This window comes from Amblyraja radiata, chromosome 34 (genome assembly GCF_010909765.2).
Source record: "Amblyraja radiata isolate CabotCenter1 chromosome 34, sAmbRad1.1.pri, whole genome shotgun sequence".
In the NCBI taxonomy this organism is placed as follows: Eukaryota; Metazoa; Chordata; class Chondrichthyes; order Rajiformes; family Rajidae; genus Amblyraja; species Amblyraja radiata.
In genome coordinates, this window is record NC_045989.1 from 17,909,149 (window position 1) to 17,932,964 (window position 23,816).

Consider the following 23,816-nt stretch of genomic DNA (forward strand, 5'->3'; position numbering starts at 1 on the left):
CCCTGGGTGCTGCCGTTTACACCACCGTATAGATGAGTGGTAGGAGGATCAGGATGGGGCTGATGGGCCTGTGAGACTAGAAGCGTTACAAGGAAATGTGTGGGGGGGGGGGGGGGGGGGGGGGGGGACAGGGTATTTTTTTGATAATCATCATAGATTTAATAGACTTGAAAGGACCTGACATCTTCTAGGCTGTAAGATTGCCCTACAATGAAACAACTAGACCATCACTAGATGATACTCTGTTCCGTACTTCACTTCAGTTAGGTTGAGCTATGGAAGAGATAAATATTAACCAGGTTTTCTGTTTTGTAGTGATACCATTAAATCATTGTCTTCCTGTGAATGTGAATGAGAGGATTGTGCTTGGTTATTAGTATTTGTTGCCTGAACTGAAAGATGAAAATCAGGAACTTGGATAAATTATCAAAGCTTACAAACGTTACCAGAAGGTGCCTGAGATAATCACCGCCAACAGGTTCTCTTCTAAGAGGCACACAAATGTCAACTAGAAACTTCATTGATACTGGCTCTAAATATTGGAGGACAGGCGCTATTCATTCATAACAGTTTGTTCATGATAACAGATAATCAGCTTCTCACGGTCAATTGGGGATGGGCAATATTTACTAGCCTTGCCAAGTACACGTAGATCATGAAAATGAATATTTTTCAAAAGGAACTTTTGACAACTTGAGGATTATTCACCAAGATAGATGGGAAGATGTATAATTTCAAATAAATAATTGTCTAAGACTGCCTCAGGGTGGTGGGTATATAGAGGGTGGTGGGTATATAGAGGGTGGTGGGTATATAGAGGGTGGTGGGTACATAGAGTGAGCTGCCAGAGGAGGTAGTTGAGGCAGTTCCTATTACAACACTGAAAAGACATTTGGAGAGATACATGGATAGGAAAGCTTTAGAGGGATGTTGGACAAACACAGGCAGGTGGGACTACTGCAGATGGAACATCCTGGTCGAAATGGGCAAGTTGGACCGAATGGTTTGTTTCCCTGCTGTATAGTTCTATGATTCAAAAGTATTAAATTAAAAAATAATGTGCAGTGTTAGAACTATTTGAAAGGGTACAAATAAATGATAATAACCTAATTGTAAAGTTCAACAAAACCTCTTACGAAATTAAATCATTTTTGTCCACAAATATTTACAACATAACTTCACATACCAGAAGGGGATGACCATGTGTTAGGGGCCATTCAAAGTTAATGAATATCTGATGTAGGTTTTGTTGGATCCCTTTTCAATGCGTGTACAATAATAGACTCACGATAACGTGCAAAAAAATTCAACTGGCAGCTGTTTTGGGATCAATAGGTATTTAAAATTGATATTAAAAACACATGCTGTGGCTACATTTTCTACTTGAAAATAAATTGCGTAAGCTTTAAGGCTTAGGAGAAACATCAAAAGTACACTGGACTTTTCCCCCCCAATTAAAATAGAAGAATGTAAACTATCAAATCAAAATACCATCTAACAAGCAGAATGACAGGAAAATTTTACAGATTGGGAGCAAGGATGCCAAATATAAAACATCATTAAAACATGAGACTATCAGTGGAAAGCACAGATATGTATCAACATATTTTCTAAAAAGAAAAGCATTAGCAGTGCTGGATTTTGTACAGCAGGAGACTGCTTTGCACAACAAAAAAATCCACTATAACTGAGAATTTAATCATCCAAAGCAAACTTTAAGAGATTAGAGTAAGTGAAGGATAATTTTAGACATGCTACTTATGTGCACGAGATGTGGGCAACAAGCATCTTCTGGGCTCTCTCCACATGAACCAGTCTCTACTCCCATACCTCTATCACTCAAACGCCTGCTGTTTCAATTATCGCATATTGCTATGCATTGTGTCCTGCAGTTTTTACAATGTTGGAAATTCCTGTTCCCATTCTGCAGAATCAATTGCTTCAAATACCAGCAGTAAAATAAAGATGAAGAGCAATGTGGGGAGCTGAGAATCCAGGCACAGCACCAGGATGGAAATGGAGAAGAGGCATGATATTTGTTGGGGTAATAGGTGCAGATAAGGAGAATTTGAACTGTGCAGTGATGTCAAGGTTGCTGGAGTGAAATCAGGGAGGGAGTGAGAGTGCTTTTTGTAGATAGTACACATTGCAGCCTGTGTATTCTGGTGTGGATAAACATGCATGCTGAGGGTGGCTGGATTAAGGTGCAGACTGTTTTGCCCTGGATGGTGACAAGCTAGTAAATGTGACATAATACACTGCAAAGTATATTTCCTGTGAATGGCAATGCAGTTTGGGGAACTAAGTTAAAACTGGAATCATGGACAAGTGGCAATGGCTGTTTCCAGCCTGGCTGAAATCCATTGATCAGACTGCAGTGATCTTCAGTCCTCCAGGCCAGGTTTTAATGGCTTGCAAATACTGAATTCACTTTCGCACACAAGCATGATGAAAAAGTAACTAACAGCTTTCTTAGAGTAAACCAATAAAATTAACAAGCTACTTCTAAACTGTACCAGTAGAGTAAAATATCCAAATTATACAGTTGGTGTTGTGTCCTAACAGGGAAGTGGAGAGTCTTCCGTCACACTCCTGATTCGAGCCCTGTGGATGGTGTAAAAGCCATGGGCTTGTCAGGAGACAGCAGAACAGCAGAAACTCAGTGGACTGAACAACCTGCTTCTACATTGTAAGAAAATATGAACATGTTACCCAGCCTCTGACAATTCTTGTAGCCACAATATTTACATGGCTGGTCCAAATGAGTCTCGAATCAATGATGACCTCATGATATAGCTGGTGAGACATCTACAGTGAGTTGCAATTTGCAATGCTAAAATGATGATGTGAAACATTCAACCGTGACATTAAAATCTGTACTGAATACGCACTTGAAAATGAGAAACTTGAAGGATTGAAGCCAAATGTAGTGGGGGAAGTTAGGTAAATTGGATAGTTTTTTCAAACAACAGAATAGTATACACAGGTACATGAGTCTCAGCTACAACTGACAGGAGAAGCCCGTATTTATGGCATGATTTAAATGCATAGCTTAAAGGGTAATGGAATTTTATTATGTTAACCAACTGCCTACTAAAAAATTTAAAAAAAACAATTTTTAATCAGAAAATTGGCCATTATGATGTTTCTAATTTACAATCAACCACATTGAGATCTTGGGGTTGAGTGGGAAAGATAGAGCAGCATTGATTGAATGGTTAAGTACACTCGGTGGGCTGAATGGCCTAATACTGTTCCTTTGACTCATGAACTTATTTTTATTTAAATAGCTCTTGAAACAATCATGTAACGATGAAATTGCATTTTAATATTTCTAAAACACCATCATGTGATAAATAATGAAAGACAAATAGATTTTCATATATTGTTACAATTATAAAAATTCAATCTCAGTTTATTGTTTCAGTTTGACAAAACAGGGCTTCTCGGAAAATATTTTCTGATGTAGAGAGCCGTGTCGAAATAAGATGGACCTAGATTGCAAAACCACCCCATTTAACACAACTGCTTTTGAAATCTGGATGGGGAAAGGGCCGCACAGAGTTTTACCCAAAATTGGCCTCCCTCTCAGCAACAGAGGTTAGTGATCAGATTGAAGATGGATTGATAAAAAGCCCGTTGATAAAAGGTTACAACCATATGATTTCCTCAATTCTCACATTCAAGTACCTGAAGGCGTCCAATTGCAACGAGGCAAAATTTACTGCTTTGTCCACCATCCGAGTCCTCCTCTGGAATCGTCATTCCTGCCAAACAAGAATATGTCATGCTGTTATTACCAAGAAATACCACTGCTATTATTTCTGAACCCTTCAGCAAAATTGTATGGTTGTACTGCAATTGCCAAATAAAATTGCAAAATATCAAAATATCCCACTCAACTAGTACACACCCTGCAGTAACAAACAATGTGAAGACATCATATGTTTCTTATAAAGCAATGCTAAGATGGACATGATACACTGCAAAGAACATTTCCTGCGAATGGCAATGCAGTTTGGGGAACTAAGTTAAAACTGGAAACATGGACAAGTGGCAATGGCTGTTTCCAGGCTGGCTTATGGCCCTGTCCCATGGTACGAGTTCATTCCAAGAGCTCTCCCGAGTTTAAAAAAATTCAAACTCGTGGTAAGCACGGAGAATGAACGTAGCAGGTACGTCGGAGCTCGGGAACGTCTCTTAACGGCTCGTAACGCTAACGGCAGGTTCTTGGGAAGACTCGCTAACAGCAGGTAAGCTCGGGAAGACTTGTGAAGATTTTTCAACATGTTGAAAAATGTCCACAAGAGCCCCGAGTACCGACGAGCGGCCATTGCCGTAAATCTCCGAGTTTAAATCAGGGCAAACTCGGGATAGCTCTTGGAATTAACTCGTACCGTGGGACAGGGCCATTAATTTGCTAGAAAATAGTAACTGGAAGCAAGTGCTTGTTTGCCCCAATGTATTATGCACACACAATTTGTGATGGTAACTCATTAACATGTATCGTTGTTTTCTGATCTTTAACACACAACTTCTGGCCTGTTACTCATAAGCTCATAAGTGATAGGAACAGAATTAAGCCATTCAGCCCATCAAGTCTACTCTGCCATTCATTCATGGCTGATCTATTTTGCCATCTGAAGCCCATTTTCCTGCCTTCTCCCCATAACACCTTTACTAATCAATAATCTATCAATCTCCGCCTTAAAAATATCCATTGACGGCCTGCACAGCCTAATGAATTCCACCGATTCACCATCCTCTGACTAAAGAAATTTCTCATCTCCTTCCTAAAAATGTAGTTTTATTCTGAGGCTATCGTCTCTGGTCCTGGACTCTCCTCAATAGTGAGAAGCGAGTGGCAGATCTAGTTAGGTAGCATTACTTAAAACCATCTCCGCACCTCTTACAGGAAGTGTATCTTTGAATACAGAAGTCCTTCCTTCTGTCTTAGAGGATCAATGGGAAAGATTATAGAAAATATGAGCAGCAAAGCTTTCCAGAACATCCTTCTATGTCGTCAAGTGTAAGACCGTGGAGAAGAGAAAGATCCTTCACTGCACAGGCTGGAAATCTTACATATAGTAAGGTTCATAGTGGAAGTGGAAGGAGGCAAACTTCAAGGACCAGGCTATGATGCTGCAAATTGTTTCCTGATCTTTCACAAGTGCCAAGGTCAGGCAGTACGTTATCAAGTCCTATCAGCCACCTATGTATCAGAGCTAGAAGCCAAGAGTAAAATGCCTGCCATACACTCACTGGTACTCTGACATCTCACTACCTACACTGTCAGCTATATCAATCACGGCAGAGGTAACATCCGAACACAATACTCTCACCCTTTCAGAAGGTGGCAAATAATTAATCTTATCATCAATAAACCGGCCAGGAACAAGAACAGCTTCAGCTAGCTCAGTCACCAAATCCACCTACCCAGCTCAAATCAGAAGTGAAAATGTTGACTGTTATAGCAATGGCCGTGACAGGCTCCAGTGCCAGTGATGGGACAGAACCCAGACCATTTGGAATTATCTTCCTTGTCACGTCCCACTTCCTCCTCTCCCAATAACCTCTTCTGCTTTACAAGCCGCAGATGATGCAAGGCTAAATTTGTATTTTCTCTCCCCATTACCCTACCCTTTGTGTATTTTTCTTTTCAGGTAGCGAAAAGTTCCCACTTGGTCAGGTGATAGATGCCATGTGATGAACATAGTATGTTCCACTCACTCTGAAACTTACCAAGTTAAATACAGACATTTTAGATATTTTATCGGTTAATATAAAGGCAGGATCTGCACTTGGCGATTTATCAGTGGCCATCAGGCCGAGCTGGGGTAAAGGATACAGCAGAACCAGGTGAAGCAGTGTGAGGTCATGGACAAGTCCTTCAGCAAAGCTCTCTGAAAGGACAACTGGATGTGCACAATTAAATGTTTGGTGCATCAGTCAAAATGGCTGTGTGAAATTTCAAGGATGGGGGGGGGGGGGGGGGGGGGGGGGGTGGTGTCCACCAATAATCTTGCAAAAGATAGACATAAAATGCTAAAGTCAGAGGGTCAAGCAGCATCACTGGAGAAAAGGGATAGGTGACATTTTGGGTCTTGCAAACATCTGTGCACGAAGCAGAATCTTTCCAACATAAAATAAATTGACAGCCTCACTTCACACATCTAGACCCAATCATTGTCCAGCAACTAATGACTACAGTCCATTAATACAATGACTGAATGGTCCAGTGAAAGGTCAGACATGTGCTTTGCAAATTCAGCCTTCAGCCTGCAGTCTACAAATTCACTCTCCATATTTCTGTAGTGTGTGAACACCACATTCTTTGCAATCATTATGAATATGGGATGAGAGGAAGGTCACCCTAAAAAACTCAATTCAACCCAAAATAGACTCAATTTTTCAATTTAGCATTTGATGAGAACCAGACAAATGACAAAAAGCATATATTGATGGGCCAACTGACTGGAATTTTGGAACCATTATTTAACTCACAATACCTATCAATTTTTTAAAAGTTTGTAATTATTGAGAAATCACTGTAAAATACTTTCAAAATGAAAACAGTTTATGTATTTTGCTGGATTCACAGAATTTAAGCAAAAAGTGGAATATTATTTGCAAATTCATGGATATTCACTAAATGCAAAAACAATTTGTTGATGAACTGTACAGTATAGCATACTTGGCCAGCGCCACAGTTTTATGGTCCTTACTCAAGGGGAATGAAGGGAATTTCTGTCTGCAGTTATAGTCATACAAAACTTGCATTCCTCCAGCTTTGGCCTCTCATGTACCTGCCAGTTCCTTCATCACATCACTGACAGTAGAGCATTCAACTATCCAGACTTCCTCTGCAATGTTAAAACTCAAACAGTGAAACCAAGAGCTGAGGCCTCTTTTAGTGTTTGTTAAACTTCTGACCCTATCCGAACCATTGCAATGAGTCAAATTCATCTCTTATAGATAATAACTTTTCTTTAGCTAAAATCATTTAACTTTAATTTTTCACCCTTAAATAATTAATCTCACTCACCAATCACCACCCCTACGCCTCCAATGCCTGTTCTTGTGTTTTGTCCCATTATTTGCCCAGAAAGTTGCATGGTTTTGAGCACGATTTTGATCTTTCCAACCATGCGCTGATTGTTAGTCACCCTCCCACCCACCAAAATCTCACTGTTGATCGTCTCTCCTGATGCCCTGCCCCCTCCATCATTTCTCTCTTCAAACTCTGCCTTTCACTCCCAATACTCCCTCCACCATCTCTACTCCACAAAATGGTGGGCAAATTCTGGTGCCTTAGTCAGGATATCTGAATCTGGGAAATATTCAACATGCCAACAGCGGCTTTGTGCTCTTTAATTGGCAATCCAATAGGCACTTTATTAAATGCCCAACCTTAATTGCTTTTCAATAGTAATGGTCCTACAAATATTGATGTTGATCCTCTTCTTAAAAAGATATGTCGGTTTCAAGTTTTAATTTCCTTAAGCATGAATGTAATACAATATTTTCAAAACATTCAACTTGTACTAGGGGAATAAGAACATGCCTCTCCATCATTGAAGTATAATGTTTATTTCATATCTAATCAAATCCAATTAGGAAAATTTCTGAAAGGATATAAAATTTCCTTGAAAATCCCAAATGGATTAGAAAAAGAATTCTCTGAGCACCAAGATCTTCAAAGAAACCCAAATGCACAGATTATTATTTCATTGTGGTCAGGGCTCCACAAACAAACTTCTCTCAGCTGAGTTTAATTGGCTAACATTCTTTAATGTTTTTAGTTCCAATAGCTCAAAGAAATAAATTCCTTTTAAAGGAGTTAAAAAATAAAATCTAAATTGTTAAAGCTTACTTCCAGCTATTAGATGTAGTGGGCCAGGAAAGATGATATGAGGAGAGAACCATTTGAGGGCAGCACGTCAAGCTGCTGGCTTACTGCTCTAGTGAACTGGGTTCGGACCCGACTTGCAATGCTGACGGAGTGAAATCTGCATGTTCTCCCTGTGACCGCGGGGTTTCCTCAAGGTGCTCAGATTTCCTCCCACTGTGCAAAAACACACGGGAGTAATCAGCCACTGTTGCTCCAAATTTATAGGTAAATGATGGAATCCAGGGAACTTTGATGGGAGTGTGTGAGACAATAACTTTGGTTAGGATTAGTGTAAAAATGGGAGGTCAATAGTTACTGTGGATCCGTGAGCATGTTTCTGTGCTGCTTCCCTCCACCACTCTATAAGAAGCAGGAAGTTGCCATAACTCTAGTTTCCTTTACATAGGGCAGCACATTTCAAACTGAAACTATTTATTATTCATCAGGAATCATGACAGGGAAAAGTAAGAATTGAAAACACTGAGAAACTGCAATAAGAATAAATTCCCAAGAATACATGGGCTCTTTATTGTAATTGATTAAGGTTTGCTCCAATGAAAAATAATCCAGGATTCCAATTTTATATTTTATGCTTTTAATATTAAACTATTATTAAACATAGATTTTAGTTAAATACACTGGATGCAAATTTGAACCAAAGATTGATAAGGATGTAAATAACAATGCAAATTTTCCAAATAGTTATTAACATTACAAAGCTATTGCAGAAGTACAAATAAATAAGTGTCAAAGTTCTGGAGCATTGTATGACTGATCAAGGTAAGTTATGTGGATCGGCATGAAGTCCCAACAATTACACGGCTGGATTATTGGGTACATAATATCAAATCTAATTTGAACAGTTTCTCTGAAGCAGGGATGTGACCCAGTTGATCGATGAGAAAATGAAGTAGAGACATTAGCCTGAGCGTTGCTTACACTGTATTACAACCACACGATTGACCTCACTGGATAAAAGTATTCCAATCAATTTCAGGGTGACAAACTCAAGTCTGAAACTTGAATCTTAAATTAAAATTCCTTTACAAAGGTATGCAGTACAAAATTGGCAAGAGAAATTAAGTTAAAATGCCTGGCAAATAACCAGTGACACAAGTGCAATTCTAACAAATTCGCGTTCTATTGATGGCAGGGGATCCATCTGTGTTTAGGTTAGGTTTATTATTGTCACGTGTATCGAGTCACAGCGAAAAGCTTTTTGTATGGTATTCAATCAAATCAGATAATACCAAACATAAATACCATCAAGCCAAGCACGTCCAATAGTTAAAGGAGAAGATACAGTGTGCAGAATACAGTTCACAGCATTGTCGTGCATCAGTTCCATAGACAAAGTACAATGCCCACAATGGGGTGGAGGTGAATGAGACAGTACCCTAGCGTATGAAAGGACCGTTCAAAAAGCCTGATAACAGATAAGATAAGTTAAGATCCAACTATATATCATTGGGCTTCCACAGCTAACTTTATTACTGTGAACAACTTGACTAACTTTCTCTTATCTTGCCTTCGGTAAGGAATCTGTTCTTCCTGTTTCTCTATCCCCATGCACCTGCTGTAATAATGCTATTTTTCACCAAAGATAGACACAAAATAGACCCAAAACATCAGCCATTCCTTCTCTCCTGAGATGCGGCCTGTCCCGCTGAGCGATGTTTCGGGTCGAGAACCTTCTTCAGGCTGTTTCTTCTCTCGTTCTCTGCAACTGAAACTTTATTTTGCTCATAACTTGTCCCAGTTCTGGCAAAAACCTCATCGAGCTGAAACATCAACTTTATTACTGTTTTCACTATTTACAGCATATTCTGTTATATATTTTGTAATCTCCCCCCCCCCCTCTGCAGTATCCAGCATGTGAAAGAGACAGAATGAGATTAAAACAAAAGGTTTATCAAAGTAAGAGGGTTTAGGATTGAGCACATTTTGTAAAACAGAAAAGAAATGCAGCATTGGTATTCAATGGCAGGAGAGAAAAGAAAAAAACAGGGAACCACAGCGCAGTGAGCCTAACATCTGTTGCTGGGAAAATATGGTAATTCATTACTAAAGAGGCAACAACAGTGCACTTGGGAAAGCATAAAATGATTTTATTGCAAAAGAAATCATGTTTAGTATATTTATTTGAGCATTTGAATCAGCAGGATATATAGAGGAACCAGTGGGTGTATTGGTTTGAATTCTAAAAAGCACTTACTGTGCCACATAAAAGGAACAGATTCAGAGTCATAGAGCAACACAAACAGAAACGGACCTTTTAGTTCAACTTGTCCATGTCGAACAAGTTGCCTAATTGAGCTTGTTCCACTTGTCTACTGGCCAATAACCCTCCATACCCTTCCCATTGATGTAACACCCCAAGTTGTAATTGTACCTGCCTCTACCACTTAGCTCTTTCCATGTATGCACCATCCTCTGTGTGAAACATGAGGATAAGGGCGATATATTACTATGAACAGACAACTGGTCATTAAGCACAGAATAATAGGGATAAAATGGTCATTTGCAAGTGAGTAAACTGCAACCTATAGAATGCACCAGTGCTGTGGCCTGACTATTTACAATCTTCATTCATGTCTTAGAAGAGACCAAACATAATGTATTGAACACACTCTAGGCCACTCTTCTATCTCCACCTTACGGCACCTTCCCAGGTAACACCTGCCCTTTTGCCCCATTGCTTTCCACCATCTTGGATTCCAACCATTGGGTGGATAATTTTCCAATTAGGCACGTTACAATCCTCTAGACTTAACAATGAGGATAACAATTTTTAGATAACCCCTATTTATTCACAAACCCCTATTTATTTATCTTCAGCTCAGCCAACATCGGTCACATTATCCGGCCAGGCAGCGGGGGATCAGGAGCCGTTGCGAGCCATCGACGATGCTCTGGAATCCTAGCCGGCCATCGCCGAGCAGCGGGGTCGAGGAGGCAGCCCCGACAGGTGAGCGACCCGTGGTAGCTGTTACCCCTCCACACGCCGCTGGAAGAACTGGCACCTCTACTCCCCGAGTCGGGCACTGCATCCTCGACCCCGCTGCTCGACGGCAGCCGGCTAGGATTCCAGAGCATCGGCGATGCCTCGCATCTGCTCCTGATTCCCCGCCGTCTGTCCGGATAATGTGACCGGCGTTGGCCGAGCTGAAGATAAATAAATAGGGGTTTGTGAATAAATAGGGGTTATCTAAAAATTGTTATCCTGTTTGCTATGTTCCAATGTTGGAAGTTTTGCTGCATCAGGAGAGATTGAGGGGATTGGTCTATTTTTGCTGAAGTCAAGAAGAATAAGATCAGTCCTTGAAACCCACAAAATTGTTAAAGGGTTTGACATGTTTTCCCTGACTGAGTTTAAAACCAGGGGTCAGAGTTTCAGAATAAGTGGTTGTCTGTTTACGACTGAGATGAGGAAAAATGTCTTGACTCACAGGGACATAATCTGGAATTCTATTCCATGGAGACCTATAGAGACTCAGTGGCCGTGTCCTATCCATAGACCAAAAGATTTCTGAATACTGTGGTGATGATCCGTAGAAGACCTGCCATAATCTTGATATATTATAGAGCAGGCACAGAGCCACATGGCTTACTCTTGTTCCTAATTCTTACGTACTTGAATAGAATATGAAAACAGCTGTTGAGTGAACAAAGGCAGAATACAGGAAATTAATGTATTTTAAACTTATTGGTGATTTGTTGGGTGGACTGCAGGGGAATGGCATCCATTTAAACTGAAAGCCAATATTATTCTTAGTATTCTTCATTATAAACAGTTCCATTTGAATTAAATCACCTCCTCCCACCCCCACAATTCTATACATTCTCGGCATTCTAAAGCATACACAAATAAGTTGGTGTAGTAATTGTTTCCATTACATATGCTTAAAACTAAAATGACCCGAGGGAACTATTTTTAAAAGTAAGATTAATCACAATTAATGCTTAAAATTACTTGACAGCTCTATAATTTACAAAGCAACAAGGTTAGTGCATACTGCTTGCAATTGGCTTTTATTCCATGTGTGAATGAGCCAACCTATAACTGAATGTAGTTATGAAAAAATAATTCACAATCCTTATGTAACACAGAAATTTGAATTGGTATAATTAATGAAACCATATCTCAGTGCATGATGATTTAGCGCTTGAGATAAACTTATCATCTTAAAATTAAAAAAAAGAGCATGCACGAGGGTCAGAATTTCATGAAATCTGTCTTTCCAAACTAAAAGCCTTGTTTTTTTTTATAATGAAATGTCAAGAACAGAAACAAGTATTCAGTCAAACTGCTATTTGTATTAAACCTCTGGAGGAATAGTTGTTTTTCTTTTTGTTCCAAAACAAGTAACTACCTGGATATCATCGTGAAAAGATTTGGCAAATACATTATATTTCCATTATTTCATTCCAACCTGCACCATGGAATCCTGACAATCTGCTTTTTGATCAATATTACCAGCCCTGCTTAGTTCTCTGTATGACCTGTGAAGAGCGAATTGCTGAGAATAAATACATAATCTTTTCAAAGCTCTGTTTGCAGCTTGATCTCTCCTCATTTCTTCAATCCCACCAAATGCCCAATTTCTACTTCTTTTTCATTGGAGTGTGAATTTCTTCCAGGTGAACAAGATTCTTGCAATTTAATAAATAGTGTTTGCTCTCATAATGCAGTATTTTCTTCATTGAATTGAGGCAGTGTGACTCATACCTCGTTTCATCTCATCCAGTTATTTGTTCAGCCTGTTTTTGAACAGATTGATGAAGTACACATAGAAATGGCATGTATAACTGGGGAATCACATCACAAAGGCACACAATTGTCAATCCCCAGTTTCATTATTATGCAAGGAGTTATATTGCAGTGAGACGTACATTATGGGAAAATATAATGTTATTTCCTGCGAACCAAGATTTGTAATCAAGCTATCCTGTTCATCTGTTTTCCATGTCCCAGATTTTGTTTTATCCACGATAAGAGTTGTCTCATACATCAATTCATACATCTTTACTCTAACATGGCTTCTTGTTAAAAATCTTTTTTAAATCCATCTGGGAAATTATCTTGGATCCACACACTGAGCGATTAAAAACAGAAAATGCTACAAACATTCAGCAGGTCAGACAGAATGTATGAAAAGAGAATCCAAGCTAATGTTTCATTAAAACTGAGTAACTGAAACAAAAGAGATTGTTTAATTTATTAAGGATGGAAATGACAAAGTGAATGTGAAGTCAGGGTTGCTTTGGTCAAATGAGTTAATGGCAGCAATTCTCATGCAATTGTGCAACTGGAGATGGGAGACCTGTCCAACTTAACTCTTCCCAACATCAAGGGACCCAAACAGTATATAACATATTACTTGCTCTTCCAATTATTGCAATGTGCTCTCGTTTGCGATGAATAAGGTAAATTCAAATTGAGCTATCACTTTGCAGAGCACCTGCACTCAGGATGCAGGAGTGAACCTGAGCTTCCTATTGTTCACCATTATATTTCTCCAGCCCACACCCACACTAACCCTCAGACTGTGGCATCCTGTACTGTCACAACAAAGTCTAACACAACTTTGAGCAACAATAATTCATCTTCATATTCCTTCTGAGCACATTGCAGTCTTCTGGACTTAACACCAAATTCTTCATCTATAGGTCACTTGCGTTCATGTCTGTATTGTAACTGATTATTTCTGCTCTAAGTCACGCATCTGGGATATTGGCTCTCTGGTCGACGGATCTGGTGAATACATGCTGGCCTCAATCTATCCCACCACTTCCTCCAAAACGTCAAACATTAGTTCTCCTGATTTACATCGGTGAGACCAAGCGTAGGTTGGGCGACCGTTTCGCCGAACACCTCCGCTCAGTCCGCAATAACCTACCTGACCTCCCGGTGGCTCAGCACTTCAACTCCCCCTCCCATTCCCAATCCGACCTCTCTGTCCTGGGTCTCCTCCATTGCCAGAGTGAGCAACAGCGGAAATTGGAGGAACAGCACCTCATATTCCGTCTGGGGTCCTTGCGTCCTTATGGCATCAACATTGAATTCCCCCAATTTGGCTAGCCTGTGCTGTCTCCTACCCTTCCTTCACCCTCTAGCTGTCTCCTCCCACCCTCCCATCCGCCCGCCCTCGGGCTCCTCCTCCTCCTCCCTTTTTCCTTTCCCCACCCCCCATCAGTCTGAAGAAGGGTTTCGGCCCGAAACGTCGCCTATTTCCTTCACTCCATAGATGCTGCTGCACCCGCTGAGTTTCCCCAGCAATTTTGTGTACCTTCGATATTCCAGCATCTGCAGTTCCCTTTTGAACAGTTCTCTTTCCCAGTTTTGGCTAAGGGTCTTAGATCTTAAACAGTAACTTTGTTTTTCTTTCTTTAGTTGCTGCCTCATCCAGGATTTTGTTTTTATTTCAGCTTAGCAGCATCTGCAGTTTTTCTTTTGATTTTCCCCAAAGGAGGACTTGACGATATCCATCAAGAAAAAATTCAGCTATCATCCCCTGATGTTCAATGACATTACCATCAATTAATCCCTCACAATCAATATCCTGGGGGTTACCAATAACCAGAAACTGAATGGGAGTAACCACCACACAATTAGGCTAAAAGCAGGTTAGCAGTTAGGAATCCTGTAGCAAGTAACTGCACTTCTAACTGTTTGAAGCCTGTCCATCATCTACAGGGCTCAATTAGGAATGTGATGAAAAACTCTCCACTTGCCTGAGTGCAATTTCAACACTTAAAGGGCCTGTCCCACTTGGGCGTCATTTGCGCCTCATTTACGCGTCATGTAGAAAATTGGTCGACGTGTCGTGACGCGTGGGGGGCGCGTGGGTGACGTGCACATAGCGCATGGTGAGGCGTGGAATCGCATGTAGTGGCGTGCGGTATCGCGCGGCGCTCCAGGATTTGACGCATTGGAGTCGCACGCTGTATCGCGTGGTGACGCATGGTTACGTCACCATGCGTCAATGTGCGTAAACATGCGCCGCCCATACGCAGTCTGCCCGCCTTTTACCCGTCATGTAACTTCTAACCTCGTCCACACAGACCTCTTCCTGAGTTTCTTGCTAGCCTTTCTTGTTGTATTTCTGCCTGGCTGATCTGTAAGCATGAGGGCTGCTGCAAGCAGAAGTCTCTGTTGTTGCTGTAGCAATAAAATGTGTAGTTCTTCCATGATGGTCATGATGCAGAATAGGGAAGCAGGGTATTCTAATGACGTCATGCGCACTAGACGGCTGTGCTGACGCATGATGACGCGTGATTTGCGCGCCACTGTCGCGTAAATGACGCGCAAATGACGCCCAAGTGGGACAGGCCATTAAGAAGCTCAACACCATATATGACATGGCTGTCCACTTGATGGTCACCCATCCACAGTCAATAACACTGATGAACAACAGTAGCTGGTTACACCATCTACTGGATGTACCACAGCAACCCACCAAGACTCCTGAGACAATATCTTCCAAAGGCATGACCTTTACTAGATAGAAAGCCAAGGGAGGCAAAAGCATTAGAACGCTGACTATTATTCACCTCTAAGTTACGCTTCAAGCTACACATCTGCCAACTTGGAAATATATCGCTGTTCCATCACCTCCAATGAATAAAAATCCCTCCATAACAGCATTGTGGGCATACCCATACCTCAAGGACCACAGAGGTTCAAGAAGGCAGCCCACTACCAACTACTCAAGCACAACTAAGGTGACTCAGCCTGCATCACTTGAATGGACAAAAGTAAAATTAAAGGCCAAGCCATTAAAAAATAAAATTAAAACACCAGGCTTTTCATCCATGTTGTCTATTCAATGACAGACATCTACTTTGAGTTCTGAAGGCCAGGAACGCGATGAAGGTCAGCCATTTCTCACACCTGACATCTCAGCAAAAGCTGGAGGTGATGACAGCCAAGCCTTCCAGGCAAAATTTTATATCTTGTTTTTCTGCTTCGTGCAATTTATGCCTGCACTTGAGAAAGAATGCAGTCATGCAGTTTTTTTTAAACATATTAAATTGCAAAAAGTTCACTGTTGACAAAAAATACATGTTTTGGTCACTGAAAGACATATTTGAAGGCAACATAATCAGTTTGGTTTTTTTCCACATGATTAACATGTTGGAAGATGAATTACAGAAGTTTAAAGGGAGGCTTCAGAGCATTCATTTTTAAATGTGGTTTCTTTTAAGTTCAGAAGATAAGGGCAACATGGAGAAACAGAACTAAAGTGTTTTTGTAAATTATTACTCCCAAGAATTTGAAAACAATCTTTTGGTTAACTCAAATATTGAATGCTACAGACACGTTGACTATTATTCACCAGAAATTAGTAAGATTAGCAAATAAACTATTAACCTCAAGATCCTCACAAACCAAGAGATTATAGATAGAACAAGTAGTATGATGCAAGGAGAAGGATTAGCCACAAGGACCTAATCATCTAAGTTTTCAGGTCCTTTACAGAACATAATCTCAATCTTGGGAGCACTATTTCTGGACAGAACCATCACTTCAATGGGAGTAAGCTGGGCCTCTTACCAACCTGTTGCATGCAGTGGCAAACAACCGCTGTCTACCTTGCCCAACAAGAGGAAGGCAAGTATATTATAGTGTTGTGTGATGTGTTTGATTGACAGACCAACAGTGATAAACAACTGGTAGCAAGTACAAATTAAGATGGCTTGCAGGTGTGGGTGAAGTGAAGCATATGCATGACAGGCTTGAACAATCACTGACAGAGAACAGTTGTGGGTGAGTGACTAATGGGTTGGTGAGGCAATGAGTGAGAGATAGTCATAGAGTGATACAGTGTGGAAACAGGCACTTCGGCCCACACCAGCCAACATGTCCCAGCTACACTAGTCCCACCAGCCTGCGTTTGGTCCATATACCTCCAAACCTGTCCTATCCATGTACCTGTCTAACTATTTCTTAAATTGATTGATTGATTGATTACTTTATTAATCCCCTTATTCAGGGGAAATTATGATGTCCTTGCAGCACACTAATAAAAATACAACACAGTATTCATAAAGAAATTCAACACCAAAACATCCCCCCACAGTGATTCCCACAAATGTTAGGATAGTCCCCGTCTCAATTACCTCCTCTGGCAGCTTGTCCATACACTCACCACTCTTTGTGTGAAAAGGTTACCCCGCAGATTCCTACTACATCTTTTCCCCTTCACCTTAAACCTATGTCCTCGAGTCCTCGATTCCCCTCATCTGGGCAAGAGACTCTGTGCATCTACCCAATCTATTCATCTCAGGATTTTATACACCTCTATAAGGTCACCCCTCATCCTCCTGTGCTCCAAGGAATAGAGTCCTAGCCAACTCAACCTCTCCCTATAGCTAACCCTCTAGTCCTAGCTATAGTTGAATAATAAAAATCAGATTAAATAAAAATAGAAAATACAATAAACATTTAGTATGTCAGATTACATATATGGAAAGGTAAAGAATGAATGTTAAATCAGTTTCAATTTGCACAGATGCTGCCTGACCTGCTGAGCTTTCCAAGCATTTTCAGATTTTATTTCATATTTCCAGAAATTAAGAGGACTAAAACCTGACCAATCCCCAGACCTGTTATGCCCCTGTCCCACTTAGGAATCCTGAACGGAAACCTCTGGAGACTTTGCGCCCCACCCAAGGTTTCCGTGCGGTTCCCGGAGGTTGCAGGTGGTTGCCGGAGGTTGCAGGTAGTGGAAGCGGGTAGGGAGACTGACAAAAACCTCCGGGAACCGCACGGAAATCTTGGGTGGGGCACAAAGTCTCCATAGGTTTCCGTTCAGGTTTCCTAAGTGGGACAGGGGCATTAGTGTGCCCCCCATTGATCTAAAGGAATAGACTGCAGATTTAAACGGATGTATTAGTGGGAGACACAAAATGCTGGAGTGATTCAGCGGGACAGGCAGCATCTCTGGAGAGAAGGCATTGGTGATGTTTCAGGTCGAGCCCCTTGATCTGTTACATTCTGGAAATTAATCCCAACAGATTCAAAGATAATGAATATAACAATGCTACTTAAGAGAGTGAAAGAAAATATGAAATTATGAACCGTTTAACCTGACAACAATTATCTGCCAAGTCCTATAAACTATCATTAAGGACAAGTTATCAGAACGTATTACACTGTAAGGAGTCCGATATTCCACTGAGCAGTAAACCGTTGAAGCTCAACAACCACCTAACTTGAACCATACTGCTTCTTACATGTGGTCTGGGTACTTCCAGTTGGATAATTGCTCCTTGTACAACAGTGCAGCCCAGTGGATAGCCTGGAAACCAACTGCATTCAAGTGATTAAAACAGTACAAGATGGTACTTTCAGGAAACAATCTAACTGTTTGAATGAGTTAGGTTGTTGTTGCGCGGAAAATGGTTGAATGAAAGCTCTGCAGCTGGGTTTCCAAAGCAATGAAAACTTGAAACACTTGTTTCAAGCTTTTTAATCAAACATAATTTAATATTGGGAACATTTGAAGGCACTGCAATGTACTTTGCAAAATTTGCAAAACGTTCAATGTGCAAAGTAAAAAGCTGCAGATATTGGATATGTGAAATAAAGACAGAAACTGTTGGCTTCTTCTTCTCCTTGCATCTTACTGCTTGTTCTATCTATAATCCCTTTTGGTTTGCATGGTGCAACATGCATCCTTTATTTATGAAGGGTTTCGGCCCGAAACGTCGCCTATTTCCTTCGCTCCATAGATGCTGCTGCACCCGCTGAGTTTCTCCAGCATTTTAGTGTACCTTCGATCTTCCAGCATCTGCAGTTCCTTCTTGAATCCTTTATTTATCTGCTCCCTTTTACTTAGTATAGCTCCACCCATGCTATTCTCTTCTTTCCACAAATGGTGCCTGACCAACCGATAGGAATGTGGGGAAAATAAAAGGTGGCTTTTGAGTATATAAAAAAAATAACACTTCTGTTTGCACTCATTTACCTGCAGGTGGCCAGGCCTTGATATATCCAGTGCAATGTACCACTGAGTACTGCGACTCTCCTTCCTTCACAGGTCCCAAGCCATTCCTGTAAATACAAGAATGGATAACAGTTTCATTTAACTAGATGAACATTTAGTCAGTCATTAGTGTTTAATTGTCATATGTACCGACAATGAAATTCTTACTTGCACCAGCATAACTGTTATTTAAATTATGAAATAAAGGAATGTACAGAATCAGTAGATTTTCGTATGCATGGTTGTTATACTTGTTGTTCAAATATGTACGATTAATAAATATGTATGAATTACCTGTATCTTTTTCGAAGAACAGTCAGTCGACTTAATGAAAGGTGTTCCAGAGGAGCTGTTCCATACCTGCATTAAAATGTCATCATAGTTAATCGTTGCTAACATGTAAACAGTACTTTTATATTTTCAGCTGTCTGAATAACTATAGCCAATTTAACAGCAATATCACTTTTGTAGATCAGATTTCTTACCAGCCATTTTTATGTGGGCAAAATGAAAATTCCCATGAGCAAGCTAATGCTTCCAATGTCATGAAATATAAGCAAATGTAAAAAAGATGTGTAATCATGTACAACAGGGTCGATACTAAAATGTACTACTAGTTCTTCAACGAAAATCTACCAGAACAGTCAATATGTTCTCCAGAACACTTTCAATCAACAAGCAGCATGATACAGAACTCTTAACAAAGAGCTTCACCAACCTGTGTTTCATCAACATATCAAGACAAGAAGGAAATCTAAAAGTAGTATATTGTTTTGTAAGGAAATTATACATGAGGGGGCTTTAACCAGTAGACTAGCAGTAGAGATCTACAGGAGGTCCAACCATGAAATCAATGTCCTTGGCCATACTGAGATTAAAATGAATGCATTGGAGGCTAGACTAGAGCTAGAGAACTGCAGGATGCAAGCGAGGACAATGGCAAATTATCTCTTCCAAAGAAAGCCAGTTCACACCCACACCAGAGACATTGACAGAGACACAAAAAGTAATTACAAGACAACAAATGTGATTGTTGCATTTTATCTTCTGGAATAAAGTTACAAGAAACAAAAGAATATCCCGGTCAACAGGAAAGTGCCCAGTCTTCACCTGGAGCCGAACCAGACTCGAGCAGAGGGTGCACCTCCAAGTGGGACACCAGGACAACCAAATCCAATGCCGGTGTAGGAGTGGAATGAACTCCTTAGCATGCATGAAACAGAAGGGGAAAGTTTGAATAACTTCATTCTTATTTTTTTTCACATTAATGAACTCTATGTACGCTTAAAGGGACTAATAGAATAGTTTATTAAATTATAAATTGGAGCCCAAACAAAAGGTTAAGTGGCATTATAGTGAATAAAGTAGACCTCTTTTAGCTTGGTCTGAGAGCCAAGCAAATTCCATAATGTCAAACATGCACTGGTTAGAGGAAGTCTGGGATGTGGTTAATTTGTTTGCATTTCCACATTTCTCAACAGGAGGGATTTGGAAATATTGACTGCATGACTAATTTTTTTGTCCAAAGATTTTATATAAAATGGATGCCTTCATTATGCCAGCATGGCTCGGTGGGAATGATGGCAGTAGCACTCTTGTCTCAGCCAGAAGGTCAGGGGATCAAGCCCCACTGCATGACTTCCGCACATAATCCTGGATGACTATCCATGTGCTGGGACTATCAGTGCTGGGAAAGTGCACCTCTACTGGGTGTGCCATGTATCAGATGGAACATTAAGCTATTTATTTAGCTGGACAGAAGAAAACCACATTAATCAAAGACCAGGAAGCTCTTCCTGTGTCCGGTCCAACATTTATCCCTCTACTAATATACACATTGATGTCCATGGGAACTTGGCTGCTGAATAATAGTAACCAAGTTTCAGGTAAGTACTTAATTTTACCGTGTAGTGTGACAAGATGTATTTTGTGTATGAAAGGCAGCATATAAATGCAAGCTTATATTTTTTCTAGTTGCAAAAAATCTGACTTGACAAATATTAATTATGGAACAATGAACAAAAGATTTACATTTACATAGATGTATTTCTTCATTCATTCACTTTCTGGGATGTGTGAATGGTTGAAAAGGCCACAAAATTGGTCACTGAAAACATCCTTCCAGAGGTGGCAATGTCTACCTCAAACCCAGAGAATCGCACAAGCTCTTTGACAACACTACCTCCTATCCCATTTCCGCTAAGGACTTCCCTCAAGGAGGTGGTTGTGAGCCGCCTTCTTAAACTCCACCATCCTTCTGGTGAAGAGTTCTAGGATTTTGAACAGTGACAATTTGTGGAGTCCAGAACCAGGGGTCACAGTTTAAGAATAAGGGGTAGGCCATTTATGACTGAGATGAGGAAAAACCTTTTCATCCAGAGAGTTGTGAACCTGTGGAATTCTCTGCCACAGAAGGCAGTGGAGGCCAATTCATTGGATGTTTACAAGAGAGAGTTAGATTTAGCTCTGAAGGCTAAAGAATCAAGGGGTAATTGGGAAAAAGCAGGAATGGGGTACTGATTTTTGAATGCAGTGCTGGCTCGAAGGGCCGAATGGCCTACTGCTGCACCTATTTTCTATGTTTCAAAGTTAATATTTGGTTGGAGGAGAACATATTAGTGGTGGTGCTCCCATGCAGTAGCTGACGTCTTCATTAATGGTTGAGTTCATAGGATTGAGGGACTCTATTGGAGTAGCCTGCGTGTGTAACTGCAGTGCATTTTGTGTATGATACACAAGCAGTCACAGTGCACCAGTGGAGAGAATACATTTTCAGAATGTTAATAAGATGCTAATAAAGCTTTGTCCTTTATGATGATGAGCTCCTTGAGAGTTGTTGGAGCTCAACATTCAAACGAGTGGACCATATTCTACCACTAGCCCTTGTATAGGTAGTGTAAATGCTCCTGGTGTCTGAGGAGAAGCACTTGCAACGACATACCCAAGCCCCTAGCCAGGTCTTGTAGCCTCTGTATTTATATGATCCATCCAATTCGGTTTCTGATTAAGATGGACCACCAAGATGTTGATAGTGGGCAATGCAGTGAGGGGAGTACAACTGAATGTTAAGGGTGGATGGCTAGGCTCTTTCTTGTTGGAGATGGTCATTGCAACCATTTCTCTCCCAGCTGCTGCCTGACCTATTTAGTTTTTATTTCCGATATCCAGCATCTATAGATTTGTTTTTGTTTTTAGAATGATAAGCACTCACATCAGTCAGATAGACATCTGAGCTATGATTCATTAAAACAATCTTGCAACTGAACTTTTCATATTGAATAAAAGACTGCCAATGATAACATCTTTTAATGTTCTGCCATGTAATCAGCTTGTGGCAGGAAAGCACCGTTTATGCCATTTAACATTGTCCTTACCTCATTCTACAAATAAAGGAACGCCTAGATCCCATGCACATTCTCATGGAAGATTGCTGCCCTTCCTTTTTAACTGTCCCAGTTTTGAGATCCAGAATACGACCTATGTTTGAAGAGGAAACAAAATAGATTATGGAAAATTACTTCCAGAGCTGTTGATTCTGGAAGCCCAGACTATGGGCTGAGATAAGGTTACACACAACAAATGGTGCAGATGCATCAACAATAATTGCAATAATTTGCATTCATGTAGAATCATTAAGATAGTAACATGTCCCAAGGTTTTGTCACAGGCTTTATCAGAAACAATAACAAGATAAAGGAACTATTTAAGGACAAGATGGGCCTAATTGGATTGGAATTTTACATTAATCTGGATACAATATTGCATTTAGCAATTTGAAAGAATTTTCTTAGTTTTTTTAGATGCCGGGTGTTAGTCCCAATATTGCCAGTGTCAACCTCCTCTTAACTCATTTTTTGTAGCTTTACCTGTCTCTTCTAATACAGGCTGGAAACAGGGTCTTCGGCCCAACTTGCCCACACTAGCCAACAAAACCCACTCTCAGTTATGGGACATTATAGCTCTGTACCTTTGTAAGCACGTTGGGGAAGACAATAAATGAATGTTTCTGTTAATCGGCCCTTCTTGAAACCCCATGATGGAATCAGAGAAGGCCTTTAATGGCCATCTCTTGTGTTGACACATCAGTCATTTAACACTCAGTTCAGGACATGTCTGTTTAGTCGATTAGTACTCTGTCTGTTAGCATAATCAGGGAGTCATCCTTCAGCACTGTAATAAGAAGAATGTGTTTTGGGTGTCTGGTATATGATGCTCAGAATTCCTCAGACCAGCCACCATCACATACCATCAGTTGGGATGTGATCCCATTGTAAATATGCAATTCTGCAAAATTACCTGTCTACGTTCAATATTAAAGCAGGTAATTATAGTCATTGAAACTATAGCTAATCATTTATTGTCGTCTTCAGAAAGTATAAAGCATCACTGTAGTGTCAGGAGGGGATAATTAGATTCTCCAGAAGACCTCTTTGTGTTGAGATTGAGATTAGTTTATTGTCATATGCAATGAAATTCCTTGTTCACATTAAGCTTACTGAGCAATGACAAATGCAATAATAAATACAACGATGAGTGCAAAACAGCAGAATGATGAAAGATTGTAGTTCCACCAATAAAGACCTTTTGCATCTACAAGCTTCAGTCTCCTGTGGATCAGTCACAGTCACACCACATACATCCCACATTCATCTCCATATTAAAGCTTAGTAATTCTAAGGACATCTATTAAGTAAATGATCACTCTCTTTTCAAGAATAATAAACCCAGTCAATTAAATTGTGTTATACTAGATAGAAACAAAACTGCACATTGCTGTTTACTCATGATTGAGAAAAATAATCAACCCATTAATCTCTCAATTCCAATTACATTCAGTTCCTCCCCAACTCAATCTCATCTGGTGTTGAAATCGTCATCTTTGCCTTCTGCCATGTTCAAGCTCCAATAGTCCAAAACTCCCCATGCTCCATAAT

General features: G+C 40.3%; 1 protein-coding gene across 4 annotated transcripts in view; it reads right to left on the bottom strand.

The window, feature by feature from the left end:
* arnt2 (aryl hydrocarbon receptor nuclear translocator 2) overlaps nt 1-23,816 on the bottom strand; it is a 143,590-nt gene that overhangs the window by 81,512 nt on the left and 38,262 nt on the right. For all 4 annotated transcript variants that reach the window (XM_033050488.1, XM_033050487.1, XM_033050490.1 and 1 more), the window contains 4 exons: nt 22,257-22,359; nt 19,177-19,242; nt 18,865-18,950; nt 3,691-3,767 (listed from right to left, as the gene is read on the bottom strand). In XM_033050488.1, coding sequence (XP_032906379.1) covers nt 3,691-3,767; nt 18,865-18,950; nt 19,177-19,242; nt 22,257-22,359 — 332 coding nt within the window. The remainder of the gene's footprint in view (nt 1-3,690; nt 3,768-18,864; nt 18,951-19,176; nt 19,243-22,256; nt 22,360-23,816) is intronic.